Raw genomic sequence first — 19,112 nt, 5'->3', positions numbered from 1 at the left:
TTAGCCCACTTCCTACTGGTCGAGAGAAGTGGGGCCGAGGGGTGATTGGTCTAAACTCTTAACAGCAACTGCCGGCCCCCACCCCAACCCCGCCCCAGCATTTCTCAGTGTAGGTTCGACTCTTCAGGACCTGGCGGGCTGGTGGGCGGGCCGGGGAGGACAGGGAAATGGAGGTGGGGACCCTGCAGGACTCGCTTTAGCCGCCGAAAATCCTGGTCGTCAGCTTTTGCGGTCTCGGCCGGATCCTCCCCGCGGCCGCCTTGCACGACAGCGATTTGCCTTCTCCCAACTGTGCCTCCCTCTTCTCCACCCCCTCCTTGGGAAGACATTCGTCTAGCGACCCGGTGGTCACCCGCGACCCGCGCTCTGCTCGGCCTCTGCCCATATCCGACAGCGCTTGCGCGCTCACTGTCGGTAGGCGCTGGGGACGTGGCCTGATGCACCCCACCCTGGAGGAGGCTCTAGCCAGTGCAGAGCCAGAAAACGGGCTTTGGGGCCAGGTGCCCACGCCTGCCTTTCTATCAGTTACTGTGTAACTATGACTTTGAACACCTTTCCTAACCTCTCAGCCCCAGCTCCCTCATCTGTAATATGGGCATGATAATAGTACCAAGGCGATAGAGTTGCAAGGATTAAGTGAGACCTCTTACGAAGTGCTTACTTAACATGAGCCTGTCCCACAGTCAGCGTTTAATAAATGTTTGCGTTTATTGCATGCCTTGGTCTGGCGTCCAGGGGGAAAGGGGGAATGCAATTAGGGTTAGTGGGGGTCACGCGGGCTGAGCAAGGACACTACACGCTCAAAGAAAAGGCACGACCGAAATCCGGCGACCTTTCGCTAACCAAAGCTTCTCGCTACAGCACCCTCGGAGGCCCAGCCTCGGGCCCTTCTAGCAACATCGACTCTGTGGTAATGAACCATAGGGTGGCGGAAGTGGCCCGTCCCCTTCCTCTCCCGGTCCAACCGCTTGGTGAAGCTTCTGGGGACTTCTCTGGCGCGGTGCATTGTGGGGTTGTTGGGCGGCCTGGATAAGGAGACGAGAGGAAGAGTAGCGGGCCATTGAATAAGCTTCCAAAATGATGGTGAGTGGCGTCTCGCGCATCCGTCGCCATCCGCTGCCATCTGGCCCATGGCTGGCGCCGCTCGGCCGGGGTCGGCCCTCTAAGGCCCTCCCCTGCCTACTGACTCTGTCCTCGCCCCGGCCCCCTGTCTATGGGCGACCCCGGCCCGCCGCGGCCTGGCTTGGCCCGGGCGCGGAGCAGGGGCCCTGGGGGAGGGCTGTGTGGGGCTCGAGGGGAGGCTCTGGGCGGGTTGGCTGGGGACTACAAGTCCCAGGGTGCTTCGGGGCCGCGAACCCGCGTCGGAGACCCGGTTTTTGGAGCCCCTCACAATCTTGAGTTGTGTTAAACGAGTGCGGATTGGGCGCGCATACGCGGTCGGCGAGCAGACGTGGAAGCCCTGGCTTCCCTGGGAAATGCGGGTTGTAAAGACATGTGCCTCCTAGAACGGGCAGAGGCAGCATGGGACCTTGCGTTGGGCTGAGCCCAAGGTCTCAACTATGGTCGCTCGCTACCCCCCAGCTCGGCCGCTGCTGATAAACGGAAACAGACTCCTCCCTCTCACTTTAATTCGTTCATCCACTCGTTCATTCGTTAAGTAAATGCGTATTTAGTGCCTACCGAATGAACCATGCCCAGCTGGTTGTTGGGGGTGCAACAACTCAGCCAGGAGAATGGGCAGGGCAGATGGGGACACTGCATCAGAGCGGGGAAGACAGGGCTCTGACTCCGACCCTGTCTGCCCCTTCGGATGTGACGTTAGACCAGGCTTTTCCAGTTGGCCAGCTCACCCTGGGTCTCGTTTTCTTAGATTAGGGAGGTTAGTGAATCCTAACCTAGGAGGCTCCCTGTAGCCCTCCCCGCCCTTCGGCAGCATCCCTTCTCTGCATCTCAGAGCTGCAGGTACTTTACATGAGACCCAAGCCTCGGTGGTAACTCCTGAGTTGCTGTTGAACAGGGCCAGCTTTTAAGGAAGTGTTTGAGGCAAAACCCGACTAAGTATTGCTCCCTGTGCACTTGGCAGTTCACTCTTTCGCTTTGGCCTATCAGTCCCACTCAGTTCTCTGTTCTTTTCCTGCTTCCTGCCTCTTCTCCCTGTCCTGGTAGATGTCAAGCTGACACCTGTGAGGTGTTCATTTCTGCTACCAAATGCCCTGTGACTCCAGCTTGTACCCAAGAGAGAAGGAACCTGGCATTTATCTGTACCCCCCTCCTCTTCATACCCCAGTACTGCCCTTTTTCAGTCCTCTTCAACATCATCTATTCCTGAAGTCCTCTTCATTTTCTGTGCGGAGGCAGCATAGTAGAGGAGTAGAGAGTAAGGGCTCTGGAGCCACACCAAATGCCTAGGTTTGTAATTCAGTACTGCCACTTACTAAGTGTTTGACTTTGAGTATGTCATTACATTTCTGGCCCTTAGTCTGTTAGAGGGGATTAAATGAATTAATACGTATAAAGTGTGCCCAGCCTGTAGTGAGCACTCAGCAAATGTTAGCTGTGCTGCTAGGCAGTTGCTTGCTTCCTTTCTTCCCTGTAATCCATCCTGCTGCCAAGGCTACCATAAGAGTTTTGGTTGGCATTCAAAGAATGGGGGTCAGAAGCAAGGTTCTTCTGTCCAATGATGAAACCGTTCCCCAAGAGGCTCCAGACCACCACGCTTGGGTTTTTCTGGGACTGACCCCTGCTGTTTCTCTGCTGTATTGGCTGTTTATATCTCTTCTTTTGGAATGTGAAACTTCTGCCACCAGAATCCTCCTTGCTGTCATCAAATTGGTCCTTGATATTCTAGAAGCCTTCTGTGATTGAAAGAGAGGTAAAAGGTCCCCCAAAACCTCAGTCCTGTGACTTTGGTACAGCTTGTGCCACAGAACGTCCTTGCCTTTGTGGTGTTGAGCGCTGTATGTCTTGGCATATCAACACCTGTTGTTGTTTTATAGAACATCAAGCTTAATAATGCTCAATAAAAGTTTTTAAGGAGGATGAAGAGGAAGATCATTAAGCTAAAATTCCCAAGTCTTCCATGATACCCTTTGCAGGGTACTGGAATCTGCTATTGTTTGTTTACATGAATACGAATGAGTGAGGTTGAAAAGTAACTTAGGGACAGAAGCTGGACTTTCCATAGTGGTGCCTGCCCCTGGGGAATGGATAGAAGAGAACCTATCCTGCTTGACCTGACTTAGCTCAATCCAGCTCTGCCACCTTTTCCTCTCTTCCCACCTTCCACATAGCGTCTCTCTACCTGGCCTGCCATTTCTATACAGCCTCCAAAGCATAGGGAACTTGAGGACAGTGTGGTCAGCTGCTTCCAGTCCCTTCTTGCTTTATACTTAAGAAGTCTCAATGAATTTAATGTCCCATACTGCCAATGCTTTTCCAAAAATAAGCCAGTGCTATCATTTCATGGCTTGTATCAAGCACTTTAAAGTATATGTAACAGGGCCGGCCCCGTGGCTTAGCGGTTAAGTGCGTGCGCTCCGCTGCTGGCGGCCCGGGTTCGGATCGCGGGCGCGCACTGATGCACCGCTTCTCCGGCCATGCTGAGGCTGCGTCCCACATACAGCAACTAGGAGGATGTGCAGCTATGACATAACAACTATCTACTGGGGCTTTGGGGGGAAAAATAAATAAATTATAAAAAAAAAAATAATGAACTAGCCTTATTGTGTGGCAGTCACCTAATTTAAAAAAAATAAAAAATAAAGTATATGTAACAGTTGAATTTTCAGCACCCAAAGGTGCTGTATATTGCTTCATATGTGGCCAAATCTAAGCACTCTACAAATTGAGATTACTATAGTTCTTACCTTTGGGAAGCTTCTACTTGTGCTTGACAATATAAAAGTTGTGCACAAGAGGAAGCAGAGAAAGAGTTATGGGATCCCCTGTTCAGGATGCTCTCTTAGCTGCTGTTGAGAAAGCTTCTTGGAAGAATTGGGGCTCTGGGGAATTGCTGGCCTAGTGGTAAGAAAGTCATTTTGGTAGAAAGTGGCTCTTATATATGGGAGTACAATTTGGTGGTAGAGGTGAGAAAAGTCTACAAAAGCATTGGATAAGTTAGTCTGGAGAGGTGAAAGAATCCATTGAAGGCCGTGGGATGGCATTGAGACTCAAGTTGGTTTTTGATTTAAAGTGTTAAGACTCCATCTGGGGCAGGGGTGGACCAAAGAAGGCTGGAGCCTGCCATGAGGAATGATTTACAGGACTGGGAGAAGGTGGGGCCTTTTAGGGGACATGCCTCTCCTTACAGAAGGTGTGAGGGGCCCAAAAGAATGCTGCGTGTATAGAGAAGCCGTTTCTTGCCACCAGACCTGGGATACTGCCATAAAACGGAAGGAATTTTCTCTCCAGCCATGCCTGGCCCCAGATTTAGGAGGTTATCTGACAGGCATTCTTTAAAAGAGAAAAAAGAGTAATGTATGATATGTTCATTAGAAAAATGTTGAAACACAACAGAAAATATACAATACGAAGTGTCAAAACCTTCTTTACTACCACTGTCTTACTCATTAGTTTGTTGAACATCTTTCCAGCCCTTTTGATGTATTTGCACATCATCTCTTGCCTCTTCTTACCCATTTTCTGTAGAGTTTTAATTTTTTTTTTTAATGTAAATCAGACTCTGCCATTCCTCTGCTAAAAGCTTTTCCAGGGCCAGCCCCATGGCTTAGCGGTTAAGTGCGCGCGCTCTGCTGCTGGCGGCCTGGGTTCGGATCCCGGGCGCGCAGCGACGCGCCGCTTCTCTGGCCATGCTGAGGCCATGTCCCACATACAGCAACTAGAGGAATGTGCAGCTCCGACATACAACTATCTACTGGGGCTTTGGGGGAAAAGATAAATAAATAAAATTAAAAAATAAAGGCTTTTCCAGGGCTTCCCTTCTTTGTAGGAATAAAATCTAAACTCCTTACCATGGTCTGTCTACAAGTGAGTATTCTGGTTCCTGCCTCCCTCTTCAGCCTTATTCCAATCTTCTGCTTCCTTACTACCCTTCAGCTGCACTGCCCAAAGTAGTTGAACTTTTTAAGGAATTGCCCAGTTAATACGAGTCAGTGTCATATGGGTCACTAGACTGTTTGGTGTGTGTGAATTCATGGCTCCTTATTTTAGGAGCTGAGACAGCCCTGTGCTTTCCCATGCCTTCCCTGCTCAGACACCTGAAGTACCCCCAGGGGTGGACATGGGCAATGGCTTTCAAACTTTATGTTGCAATCCACAGTAAGAAATCAATTTTAAATCACAGCCTAATAGCACACACATAACTAACACAACAAAAGTTTTGAAACACTGTTTACCCTTACTATATTCTGTTTCACACACACAGTTAGTCACAGACACTAGGACGACTGGGTCTGGTTCCTGAGCTCGCCTCTGCAGGCACAGGCTTGGATGCAGAGAGAAAGTACTCTTGTTTGCTAAACTGAGGAATTACTGTCTGTGCTAATGGTCACTGGAACCAAAGTATCTAAGCAGGCCCTTTCAAATAAGTAAGTGTCCCTGTCCTCCCAGAGATTCTAAAGCGGGTCTGCAAATTAAGCCTCTGAAGGGATAGTGACTGTTCTGGAGGCTAATGCAAAATGGAAGGAGAAAAACTTCTTTGGGGTATCTGATGGGAGATTAGTCACAAGGAAGCTTGTGGAACTGGCATGAGAGATGGAAACTGCTATCTGGATTAGGTTTGTTGTTGTTTTGAGAGTCAGGACAAAGGTGCTGTTTGTTTCTGTGTCTGGCTACTTCCCGCACTCCAGCTAAACATGGCTGGTAAAGCTGTCTGCCTGGGCGTCTCCAGGACAACGCCTGAAGCTGTTGGCCCCTTGTGTGTTGCACCAGTGGCCTGTCTACTCTAGGATTAAGCTGTAATGCAGATAAGTGGGTGTTTCGCTGGAGGGTGAACACCGAGCGTGGCCTGCTGCTTCCTCCTGTGCTGTGACCTAATTCCTCCACACATGGAATAGGGTCAGAAGTTGAAAAGGCTGTGCTCATTCACCGGGGCACTGGAGAACACGTTATTTGATTTGTTCTTTTAGACTAAATGAGTGCTTCTGAAACTATTTTCTCACACGCTTGCAGGGTATGTTGTGGCCTTGGCAGTATCTCTGGAGGTGGAGGCTGTTCAAGAATGGATGTGGTGGACAGTGGGAAAATGTGATTTTAAAAAGGCATCCAGATATTTCCATCATGGGGGAGATGGGAGCATTTTTCCTCTCCCCTCCCTCCTTGAGTCTCATTGTAATAGATGATTATTAAAAGCAGTCAATTGTTCTTTCTTCTCTAGCCCACACCAGTTATCCTGTTGAAAGAGGGGACTGATAGCTCCCAAGGCATCCCCCAACTTGTAAGTAACATCAGTGCCTGCCAGGTGATTGCCGAGGCTGTAAGAACCACCCTGGGCCCCCGAGGCATGGACAAGCTCATTGTGGATGGCCGAGGTAAGTCTGCAGGGCTCCTCAGGCCAGTGTGCAGGAAAGGAGGCTCCCGGGAAGTGTTTGGGGCTGGCAGAGGTTGGCATCAGAAATCCCGCTACTTCTAAGATCTCTGAGGCATTGCTCACTATGAAGGGGTTCCATTTCATACATTGTCCTGAATGCTGAGCCTTGTGGGAGTATATGGCGGAAGCTGGGCTCAGGAGCCTGTTGTCTTGTAGAGAGATATGGATTAGAACCATCTGGAGTTGCCTCTGGTCGCTCCTGTTGTATTATGTTGCCAAGACAAAGAAAATTCCTCCTTTTGTTTTAGTGTATTAATTGACAAATCAGATACTAGGGATACTAGGGAATATCTAAGTGGTTACTTATTCTCATTTTTAAAAGTTTTCTACATCAGTTTGAAGTGTACTAATTGCTGTTCAGAGGAAATCAGGAGCTCACAGTCTTTCAAAGCTTGTAATTTTAGGTGGCCCTTTGCACAGAGCTAACTCTCTATAAAAAGATCAGTTCATTCCCGCGATGATCTCCTCTGCCTCATCCCAGTAAAGTGTGATGGGCTCCAAGTCCAACTAGAAGACAATTTAAGAAAGGATCTTTACCTTTTTACTTTGTATTTGTTCCTTTTAAGGCAAAGCAACAATTTCTAATGATGGGGCCACAATTCTGAAACTCCTTGATGTTGTCCATCCTGCAGCAAAGACTTTAGTGGACATTGCCAAATCCCAAGACGCTGAGGTAGGAAAATAAAGCATATGTGTTTAATGGAGGTTGAAACACATGCCTCCTTGCTCCTTTGCTCTCTTCTTAAAAAATTTATTTTAGGAGTCGGCCCGGTGGCGTAGCGGTTAAGTGCGTGCACTCCGCTTCAGCGGCCCTGGGTTTGCAGGTTCGGGTCCTGGGCACACACCAACGCACCGCTTGTCAAGCCATGTTGTGGCAGCGTCCCATATAAAGTAGTGGACAAAAGGGCACAGATCTTAGCCCAGGGCCAATCTTCCTCAGCAAAAAAAGAGGAGGATTGGCAACAGATGTTAGCTCAGGGCTGATCTTCCTCACAAAAAACAAAAAAATTTTTTTATATCTAAAATTAAAGTTTCACAAGTATTACGTGCTTGTAAAAATATTTAGATGGAATTAATAGTCTTTTAAAATTCCTACTGTTCCACTGCAGGTAGCTGAGATCTTAGGACCGGGTCTGTGTGCTGTCATTCATATGAGTTGCTAGTAAATAGTTTAACCTCTCATCTGTTAGTCACCTTATAAGGTGGGGCTGGAAACTCTAAGGTTTCCAGTTTATCTTTTTTTTTTTATTGTAGTAAAATATACATAACAAAATTTATCATTTTAGCTGTTTTTAACTGTACAATTTAGTGGCATTAACCAGTCTGTCTGTTTTTTTGTTTTTTTTTTTTTTTTTGGCGGTGGAAGATTCACCCTGAGCTAACATTTGTGCCAGTCTTCCTCTATTTTGTATGTGGTTCACCACCGCAGCATGGCCGCTGATGAGTGGTGTAGGTCTGTGCCTTGGAACTGAACCCAGGCACGCCAAACTTAACCACTAGGCCACAGGGCTGGCCCCTAGTCTGCCTTTTTTAAAACCGTTTCTGACACTGGAATCTTGATAATAAATGTTGAGAGACAGGTTTGCATTTTAGAGTATTACAGGTATGTCCTGAAGTTATATTAAAAGGTTTATTAGGACCCAGTAGCCTCTAAAACACTATATAAAATTAAAGTGAGAAGGGTCTGGATTTGATCTGTTAATGTCTTCAACAAGGGAATACCTTTCTGTCCAGGAATTTGGCAGCTTGAACGCTTCGCCACAGTAACCTTTTTTTCTCCCTTGAGAATCTCTTATATTACACGATGGACGTAGGTAAGTTGAAAATAAATTTCTTGCAAGTCAAAGGTTAGCCAGTTTTCTTAAAAGCTCTTATTCTTTTTCTTCCTCATTAAAAATAGAGTGTAGAGGGGCCAGCCCCGTGTCGTAATGGTTAAGTTCACATGCTCTGCTTCGGCAGCCTGGGGTTCACAGGTTTGGACCCCAGGCATGGACCTACACACCGCTAATCAAGCCACGCTGAGGCGGCATCCCACATACAAAAAAAAAAAAAAATAGAGGAAGATGGGCACAGATGTTAGCTCAGGGCCAGTCTTTCTTAGCAAAAAGAGGAAGACTGGCAACAGATATTAGCTCAGGGCCAATCTTTCTCACACACACAAAAAAAAATATGGTGTAGATCCTGTCATAGAAAATTGTCATGTAAGAAAGATTAGCAGGCTAGTAATCTGCTTATTCCAAGTAGTATTTAAAATATAAAAGACTTTACTGAGTGTGGGAGGTTTGTTTTGTAAACTCCTATAGACCTTGTGTTCCTTAAAGAATATGTATCTCATGCCTTTAGCTACCATGGTTATTTGTGACATGTAAGCGTTGTATTGTAAGCATGACTGGGACTGTCTTATTTATCATAGTGCCTTGTACATAATAAATAAGTTCTTGGTTAATTTGCTTATATAATTTCTTATCCTGAGGAAATCTGATTGTCCAAATCAGCCCTCTTTGCAGAATGGGCCTAGCTGTGAAATTAATTTTGTAGCCCAGGACCTTTTGATGGGAGGGGTACTTAACTGTCGCCTTCTTTCTACTTGTTGCAAAAACCTATGCTTCCAGAAAAAAGCTTGACACCCATTTAAACAGTCTCCAGTTTAAATGGGTAGATTACCTAAAAATGGAGCTTCAGGACTTTATCCCCGAACGTGAGAAAACGAGAATTTCCTGTCATCCTCTTCCAGGTTGGTGATGGCACTACCTCAGTGACCCTGCTGGCTGCAGAGTTTCTGAAGCAGGTGAAACCCTACGTGGAGGAAGGTTTACACCCACAGATCATCATCCGAGCTTTCCGCACTGCCACCCAGTTGGTATGGGAATACTGGTTAACTTGGCCTTGTACCTGGGCAGCTTCATGTTTCTCTTAAGATAATACCTTTACTGGGGTGTTGGAGGGACTGGGAACAGAGTTCTTGGACATTCTCTGAGTTCTACTCCCTAGGAGTCTCAGTTCTACCATTCAGTAGCTTTTTAACTAGACATGTTGCTTAGTCTCTGTAAGCCTCAAGTTTCCTGATAGACTGTGTAGACATATCATAGGCTCTCAGTAAGTCTGTTTACCAGGTACCTCATGGCACATCTTGCGCCTTCACTTTTATTGACCTTCATTCTGTGACCTGGGGCAAGTCAATCCTCTAGGCCTTACTTTCTCAGTCTGTTTCAGGGTGGTGACGTTAAAATGAGATCACATGAGGAGTGCTTTTCAAAAGATATAAAGTTTAACATACAAATGTGTATATCATATATTACATATCTAATGAATATATAAAGTGTTAGAAGTTGTCATAGGTGTTTATCATAAGCCAGAAGGTTTGGCCTAATCTACTGTAATAGCTTGTTTCCCCTCATTTGTTTACGTATGTTACCTGCAAATCCTGGAAGTGCTCAGAACTATACCCATTCTACATTTCTAACTTTGAGAGAAGTCTAAACTATAGAGATTTCTATTTTTCTGGGCAGCTGCAAGACTTACGAATGTTGTTTCAGCTGTAAACAGATGAGGGACTAGCAAGAGAGTTTGGGACCTACTTCTCCAATTTGTCTTTAGCATGAGAGACTCACTCAGCTTTTGTTCTTGGCAGGCAGTTAACAAGATCAAAGAGATCGCAGTGACTGTGAAGAAGGAAGATAAAGTGTAAGTTTGCAGTGGGCTTTGTTAGAACCTTGACTTCCTGTGGCCAAGTTGGATGCAGAAGCTTGCCGTAATCCCTTTATGGGCCTGGGGCTATTTGGCTCTTGCTAGACCCTTGGCTGTGCCCCAGTCCATGCAGCACAAGAGGCTGTAGAATGTAGTTTAAAAGCTGTCAGACATGAGGTCTTGAACTGCCGTCACCATCTGTCACTGATAACCTGCCCTAAAGATACAGAAGATGAAGGTGGTGAGGGCTGAGTTCGGAGGCTAGAACAGAAACCACCTCCACGTTGCAATAGAGTCAGATAAGAGGGGCTTTCAAGTCCTGATGCAGGTCCCACGCTTGTGTCCCAGGGAGCAGAGGAAGCTGCTGGAGAAGTGTGCCATGACTGCTCTGAGCTCCAAGCTGATTTCCCAGCAGAAAGCCTTCTTTGCTAAGATGGTGGTGGATGCGGTGATGATGCTTGATGATTTGCTGCAGCTTAAAATGATTGGAATCAAGAAGGTGCAAGGTGGTGCCCTGGAGGTAAGCCTGCTACGGCCTCCTAGGGGGCTCCTGCTTTCACATTGACCCTTCGGACAGCTTGTATATAGGAGGTGAGCAACGTTACAGGTGTAGAGAGAGTGCTTGTTGGACTGGAAGTCAGACTTGAGCTGTGTTCCCATACTGCCACTATAGGCGGTACTGTAGATACATTTTGTAACCTCTGTGGGCCTATATTTACTTGTCAGCGGATTGGAAGGTTGAACTGGCTGATTTTCAGAATCTCACTGTTAATGTGGGAGGAGATAGGGCTAGCTCCAATAAATTATCTATGATCCTCTCAATAAGTTTGAGAAGTACTTTTCAGTCCGTTCTTCTCCAAGTGATATAGTCAAGCTCTCCCTTCTTTTATTCATGTGTTTTGGATAGATGATATGTAGTTCAAACTGTGTAAAAGGGCCTAAAGGAAAAAATTAACGTGCCCTACACCACTCCTGCCCCAGATTCAACCACTATTAAGAGACTGTGTTTGTATCCTTCCAGAATTACTCTGCCATCTATAAGCACATATGTAAATACTGCTTTCTTAAACACAAGTGCTCACTTATAATACAATTTTCTGTAACTTGCTTTTGTCCACTTAACAACATATTTTAGAATTTGATCCATATCAGCATGTGTAGCTCTTAACTCATTGCTGCCCAAAAGAACTCTCTGCAGTTGTGAAACTGTTATATATCTGCACTTTCCAGTATGGTAGCCACTAGCCAGGTGTGGCTACTGAGAGCTTGAAATGAAGTTAGTGGAACTGAACGACTGAGTTTTAAATTTGATTTCCATTTATTTAAATTGAAATAGCAACATGTGACTAGTGGCTGTTATCTTGCACAACACGACTGTAACTTGTTTTTGTTGTTGTTGTTTTTAACACAGTAGTATCTGTCTGGAAACCTCCTTTGATGTTGGTGTCTCTGTGCTACTTTGGACCTTTCCAGTCTCCGGCCTGCCCTACTTCTTACCATACTCTTCCTTGGTGACCTCAGGCTGAAGTGAAGCAGGGCAAGACCTGCTTGAAATATTAGAGCCTGGCCCCTCACCTTTTGTTCTTTGACTTTTACCTTTCCAGATTGCACTTGCACTCTGTCCTCCTCTCTCCTTTTCTTCCTCCTGTCATGGCACATGTCAGTGCACTGAGGTTTATGTGCTAAAGCTGTGAGGAATCTGGAGGTCATCTGAGCCATTCCCTCTCTGGCCCCCAGTGTCACTCATTTTTCAGCCCATTCTCTACATCATGGCTTGTTGACTTTGTCTTTACCCACTGCTTTGGTAGCAGTATTCCATCTTCTCCTTGGCTTTTCTACTTCCTTAAACCCTTGAGATTCAATTGGCGTCCACTGAACTAGGGATCAGAACTAATCATCTTATCTGGTGAGAAAGCCAGGGGCTCCAAGCCAAAAACACAAAAAACTTGTATTTTTCTCAAACTGTCGCACATCCCATAAATGCATGTAAAATTCTTAACACAAAACCTGATGTGCAGAATTCACTAAATGGTGATAGTAATTATTTACTGATTTACTTATTCTCAGGGTTAACTGAGAACTTCCTGATGTAAATCCTCACCGTTTACCTCTTCCTTGAGCCTCACACTCCTGTATCTAATTGCCACTGAACTCGTTATCGTCCTTCAAACTTGTGGGATTTTCTGTATTCCTTGACATAGTTGGTATCACCACCATTTGTTTAGTCACTCAAACCAGAAATCTAGGGTCATCTTTGAAAATCTTTCCAGTTCCCCACAACCTACCTGTTGGTCACCTTCAGTCTATCTCTTTTACTTAATCCCAAGACCATTGTCCTGGCAGTGGTCACCCTTCCTCCAGTCTTGCATCCCTAGACCTGTTCTATTTTCTATTGCAGGGTGAAGTTCCCCTGTTTACTGCCCTGTGTGTAAAGCCTTTTGGGGTTCTGCATTGCTTACAGGATAAGAGCCAGGCCTTAGCAGAGCCTATAAGATTCTCCTAAGCGGGTCCCTGCCCTCTACTTATATTCCAGCAGCTGCAAAGGGCTTTGCATTCTGATTCCAGCACACTGTCTTTGCCCCTTGCAAACATCTCTTTCTTCCTTTTTTCTGTTTGGCTAATTTCTGCTCCTCCATCCTGATTCAGCTTAGGCATCACCCCTTTCAGGACGCTGTGGGTTTGAATCATGTAGGAATCTGTTCCCTGATAGGCTACAGTATTATAGATTAGGATTGTGGATTAGCACTGGCAGAGAACAGATAGGTCATTGAACTGAATATACCCTTTTTTATGGAGCGAGAAATGACTTGATCATTGGTAAGAAAGAGGTCTGAGATTTGAACCTACATCTTCTGAGAGTGCTGAAGTCAGTGCTCAGTGCAACATGCTTTCTATTATGCCTTGCTATTAAATCCAACCCACAGGAAGCTCTGTTATGGAACAAGAAGTAGAAGTTCATGTTTTGAGGGATTGAGATGGGGGAAGCCACAATGATAGCTTGGGAACTGCACAGGGAATTTCTGACCTTTGCGACCTTTTGGCTTTATCTCCTGGGAAGAGGAAGCAGCTAGGCTATAGCATACGTGCTGGAGAGTGTGCGTGTGTGTGTGCACGCGCACGCATGTGCATGCAGTACAAGTAGAGAGGGGTATGCGTAGGTGTGTACAGTAGAAGACTCAGGAGTTGGGATCGAAGTGGGAGGCATTGGACAGCCTGTGCTTTAGTCGTAAATACCTGCCTCCTTTCTTGGCTCTGCAGGTAAATACTTACAGCATTATCCCTTGGCACCTGTTTCAAGGCCAGTCTTAGAGGACAGCCCAAACAGGCCTTTACCATGCTTAGTCTCTGTAAGCTGATTTTCCTTATGCTGAAGAGACAACAAAAATATGTTTTGTATTTTCCCCAGCTTTTATGATAATGGAAAGGCTTTGTTACAACAATGAAATAAAGACATGGTTAACTCTGCCAGGTTCCTGGGAATGGACACACATTAGTCCAGCACACCACTGAGCTGATTTAATTTCTTGCGTGTACTGAACTGTTGAACTATTTTGTTTGTTTTTTTAAACAGGAGTCCCAGCTGGTAGCTGGTGTTGCATTCAAGAAGACTTTCTCTTATGCTGGGTTTGAAATGCAACCCAAAAAGTATGATAATCCAATGATTGCCCTTTTAAATGTTGAGCTCGAGCTGAAAGCTGAGAAAGATAACGCTGAAATCAGAGTCCACACAGTTGAGGTAGGCCCCACCAGCTGGCGGTGGTGTGGAAATGGGCCAAAGCCTTGGGTCTCTGTGGCTGCCTTAGGCCCAGCTCTGTTTCTCAGGCTCCTTATGGGCCCCTTTCTTCTCCTGTCCCCCTAAATGTTGATGTCTAAATACCAGGCCCACTTCTTTTCTCACTCTGTACTGTCTCTGAGTAACCTGAACCTGAGGAGATTTGGATAGGGCAGACCTGCTGAAATATTATCTTCTGTCCCCAGCCCAAGGAAGGGGCTGGCCAGGGCTCTCTGGCTATGTAGCAAGCCCAGTATTTTGATTCCTCTTGATTTGGGCAGATGTGGGCTCTTCCCCTTCTAGACTGGGTCTCACACTGCAGGGACAGGTGTACTCCCATTATTGATATTACCAAGGCTGTCCCTGGAGCTAGCAGTGTCACCCAGCTATAAGCAGGTGCTCTTGGGAAATGTGTCCCCAATGCAGAATGGCCTTTGGGGGAAAGGGTCTTATCATTGGGAATTCCATGGGTGCAGTACCTCAGAGGAGGCTAGAACTCAGCAAGGCTAAACTATTTCTCACACCTTGGCAGTGCCAGCAGTGGTGTAGCTCCCAGTCGTAAGTTTTAGGTGGTCCCTAAGTTATCTTACAGGGTCCTTATTTATTTGGACTAAGAAGAGGCTATTCTGTTTACCCCCTGTTAATTCCCAAATAAATCAGCATATTTTATTTTGGGGGGTATATTTTAGCCTAACATATATGCTAACCTGCACCCCAAAGCATCTTCATCCTTTTCTGGGTCTCTTTAGGATTATCAGGCAATTGTTGATGCTGAGTGGAACATTCTCTATGACAAGTTAGAGAGGATCCATCATTCCGGAGCCAAAGTCGTCTTGTCCAAACTCCCCATTGGGGATGTGGCGACCCAGTACTTTGCCGACAGGGACATGTTCTGTGCTGGCCGAGTGCCAGAGGAGGATCTGAAGAGGACAATGATGGTAACCAAACTTTCACAGGCTCCTTCTTGGTCTTCGTGGCCCCAGAGGGGTTTTCATTTACCCCTGGTATATTACAGTGCACTGTCAGGTTGGCATGTGTGTCTAGGCCCGTGAAGCGCTCCAGTCCCCGTGTGTGTGTGCTCTCTATACAAAAATTAGTCTAACCGAAACAAGGCAGGAAACCTAATTTGTGAGGGAACCTAGCAGTAATGCTGTGATTAGCTGCATAAGCCCAAGTATTAATGCTTCTAGCCAGGTTCCTCCCTTTCTTCATGAGCATCTCACCAAAGACACTTTAGGTCTAAAGCACTGATCCTGACTTCAGTTGCTGGACGCAAAGCACCCTGGTTTTGGGGGAGGAGGTGTTGGGTGAAGCAAAGGGTCCCCATCTCCTTTTCACTAGGCCTGTTTGCCCTTCACATGTGTTAGTTTTGTTTTGTTTTCTCCTTTTCCAGGGGCCTAAGGGTCGCCTGGAGGTCAAGGGTGAGAGTGTTATCCAGTGCAGAGGGCCATGGGGCCATGGCAGAGTCCAGCATGGGGATTGGCTTTAAGACTAGGTGGCTTCTCACCTTGTATGAGCCTTTACTGCTAGATGATCTTGTATTCTTGTGCTCCTCAGGCTTGTGGAGGCTCCATCCAGACCAGTGTGAATGCTCTGTCAGCAGATGTGCTGGGCCGCTGCCAGGTCTTTGAAGAGACCCAGATTGGAGGCGAGAGGTGAGCTGTAGGCTGGGCTGCCTGTTGGCTGAGACCTGCCTGGGTCTGGCCTTCTGCCATATTTGGATGTAGTATGTAGCATGTGCTACTCTTTTTTGAAATCTCACCTTTTAGGGCATACAGAGCTCATATGGAGTGGTTTGGGAGGGAAGAAGATCAGGTTGGGTCTAAAGTCCGACTCTACTATCTTTTATGCCTCAGTGGTACAGCCCCAGACCTTCCCAAGAACGTCTTTATGGGTGGGATTGGAGAACCTTAGTGAGGAACAGAAGAACAGCTGCTGAGTGTTAGGAGGACTTGGTGAGGTCAGAACGCAGCAGGTTGGCAGCAGAAAGGAGTTCACATGTATGATTTGACCCTGGTGTAGGTACAATTTCTTCACTGGCTGCCCCAAGGCCAAGACTTGCACTATCATCCTCCGTGGTGGCGCTGAGCAGTTTATGGAGGAGACAGAGCGGTCCCTGCACGACGCCATCATGATTGTGAGGAGGGCCATCAAGGTACTAGGCTGGGGGCTTTCTGCCTGCACAGCCCACTCTACACCTGAGCTGATAAGACCCTGGATTTGTGTGGTGATTCCTTCCCTGTATAACCTGTCCTTCCCTGGGTGGCGTGTGGGCCCTGACTTACCTCACAAATCATAGAGAAACAGCCTCAGTCTCTCAAAATAGGTCATGCCGCCTTAAAGGCTAAGACTTGTTCTTATGAGCAGCTGTTATGCTGATGTAGTCAGCCAGCCCAGGGATTGTGTCAGTGCCCTCAAGTTACAGGTGACCTTGACGACAGTCAGAAACCATAAGGTTCACCAGATTGAAGTTGAGACATGCCAGACAAGGGCCATGTCTGGGCTTCCTGGGGCTTGGGATGGGGGAAGGAATGAAGAACCACTCTCTTTCTGGGCTGGAAGGCCTGTTGACTGAGTGGCCCTACTTGACTGTGCCTGGAGCTTGGACTGGGGCCTGCTTGCATGGAGAGATGGATCTGATCTTTGCAGAACGATTCAGTGGTGGCTGGTGGCGGGGCCATTGAGATGGAGCTCTCCAAGTACCTGCGGGATTACTCAAGGACCATTCCAGGAAAACAGCAGCTGTTGATTGGGGCATATGCCAAGGCCTTGGAAATTATCCCACGCCAGCTGTGTGACAATGCTGGCTTTGATGCTACAAACATCCTCAACAAGCTGCGTGCTCGGCATGCCCAGGTGGGTCCTTCTCCTCGGGGTCCAGGGATTGGGTGGATGGGGCTAGACTCTGTGTGTTCTGTGCTTATTCAAGCTCTGCATGTTCAGGCCCAGGTGATAGGGCTGGAACTAAACCCAGTACCAACTAACTCCCTCCTCTGAGGGCAGAGTGAAAGCCTCAGTGCCAGGACTGGAGGTTCCAGGGTTTCTTCAGTGCTTCTACCAAGACTATGATCACTCCTGACAGTGCGATGGGAGGAACCGGAGGAACCCTGCAGCCTCCTGCCTGGAAGCACACACTGGCCACATGTGCGGTGGTGAGGCAGTCCAGAGCCCTGCTGACACACAATCCAGCCGTGGACTGCTGCCTCCAAGTCGTGGCTCTCTGAGAACTTAATTTGTTCATTTGCTATTAAGTAAATATTTGAGATGGTTGTTAAGTGCTCAGCACTCTGACAGCAGCACTGAGTGAGTGACCTTGCTTCGGACTTGTGTTAGGACTTGAAGCAAGTCACTGCACCTCTCTGTGCCTCAGTTTCTTCATCTGTAAAATGGAGACTAGTGGAAGCAGTGAGATGATAAAACGAAATAAGGGATGGGAAAGTGTTCCTCTTGAGAACCGTGGTTTGCTATACACAGTCCTCAGGTGACCTGAGGATGGAGCCTCCCCAAAACATAGCACCTTGCCTGGGAGAGGGCCCAGAGCTCTTGAGTGATCGGCATGTCCAGGGTGTGAAGGGGGTGGTTGGCGGGGGCGGGTGGGAGGAGGTGCACTTCCAGGTTCCTGTGGTGCTCCCCCAGGCAGGTACTGTCTTCCTCAGGGGAACGCCAGCAAGTTCAGAGAGGATTCCTAACAATTCGAGTCTTTTGGAGGGTATGCAAGAAGAAATTTGGGAGCAGTTCCATATTACCTCCCCTCTTCCTGTTCTTTCAGGGGGGCATTTGGTACGGGGTGGACATCAACAATGAGGACATTGCTGACAACTTTGAGGCCTTTGTGTGGGAGCCAGCCATGGTGCGGATCAATGCGCTGACTGCAGCCTCTGAGGCCGCGTGCCTTATCGTGTCTGTAGATGAAACCATCAAGAACCCTCGCTCAACAGTGGACGCTCCCCCAGCTGCTGGCCGGGGCCGAGGTCGTGGCCGTCCCCACTGAGAGGCACCTCACATGAGTGGCTGGCAGGCTGGCTGCGGGGTGCGCGTACTCTCTTGGTTCATTGGTATTAGAAGAAGGGGTAGTAATTGGCCCACTCTGTTCTCACTGGAGGTTATTTAAATAAAATGTAAGACTTAGAACTCACTTTGCACATTATTTGGGCACAGTTTTATTCATAAAGGTCTTGACTGCAGCTCAGCATTTTAGCTTTGTATGTACTCACCCAACAGGTAGAAAAGAGAGAATCATCTTTCCTCCTGTTCACCCAAGTTCTCAACAGCCTCTAGTCGTTAAGGCGGAGTGTGGGTCCACCCTGCTAGGGGACGCTCCACCTAAGTGGCCCCTGTCTGGAAGTTTCACTTTGGTTTCTTTTTTTGTCCCAGTGTGGCTGGGAGATGAGGCATCGCTTCTTTTTCTCCTGACATCATCTTATTTGGCCCTGGCCTAATCAGGCCCTGCTCCCAGGGTTTGAGTAAACGTGTTACATCACCTTGTCTGCCCCTTCTACCTCCATATTCTTTTGGTCCCTCTTGTTCAAGATTTTGAGGTTGAAGACTCTTAGAGAGTATGTGGCCTCTCTAAAACCTTTCTCTAAGCTTGTGACTTCTTAGAAGTCCATTGAGGGGGCGGCTGAAGGAGTACCCACCTGGTCTTCTCAGTTCAACTACCAGTGGTCTTAGGGGTCCCTTTCGCTTTCTTCTGACCAGTGGAAGTTTGGAATGGCCAGCACAGATTAACTGGAAGTCAGCAGGGTCGAACTGCCTCCTCATTTGTACTAGTCCTGAGAGCTGGCCTGCAGCTAGCTGTAGTTAGTAATTACTGAAGCTAGAGGTAAATAATTATGTCGTCTTAAGCCACTGAAGCTTTTGCTGCTTGAAACTGGGAACTGATTTTCAAAAAAAAATCTCTTGAGTCCAACCACTCCTGATTAGACAGACTGAAAAGCAGTGTGGGCTGGTGGGCAGGTCCAGATTTGGAGTCCAGCATCCCTCCTAACTTGATGGTGCTTGGGTAGACTAGTTTTTCAGACCTCAGCTGTTATGCCTGGATGATGATGATGATAATAGCTGGCTCAGAGCTGTGGAGATAAATGCTCACCTACTTGTTTGATGCTA

General features: G+C 47.3%; 1 protein-coding gene across 1 annotated transcript; it reads left to right on the top strand.

The window, feature by feature from the left end:
• The first annotated feature begins 945 nt into the window (after positions 1 to 945).
• On the top strand, positions 946 to 18,141 carry CCT7 (chaperonin containing TCP1 subunit 7). The gene is made up of 12 exons (XM_004435531.3): positions 946 to 1,083; positions 6,335 to 6,488; positions 7,114 to 7,220; positions 9,282 to 9,407; positions 10,179 to 10,231; positions 10,583 to 10,754; positions 13,806 to 13,970; positions 14,756 to 14,944; positions 15,564 to 15,661; positions 16,029 to 16,161; positions 16,656 to 16,862; positions 17,776 to 18,141. Exons 1-12 carry the CDS (start codon positions 1,078 to 1,080, stop codon positions 17,995 to 17,997), a joined length of 1,632 nt encoding a protein of 543 aa, XP_004435588.1. The 5' UTR covers positions 946 to 1,077; the 3' UTR covers positions 17,998 to 18,141.
• The last annotated feature ends 971 nt before the right edge of the window (positions 18,142 to 19,112 follow it).

Source organism: Ceratotherium simum, chromosome 11 (assembly GCF_057802395.1).
Source record: "Ceratotherium simum simum isolate JZ-2026a chromosome 11, ASM5780239v1, whole genome shotgun sequence".
Lineage (NCBI taxonomy): Eukaryota > Metazoa > Chordata > Mammalia > Perissodactyla > Rhinocerotidae > Ceratotherium > Ceratotherium simum.
This window is presented reverse-complemented; position numbering and strand designations above follow the sequence as displayed.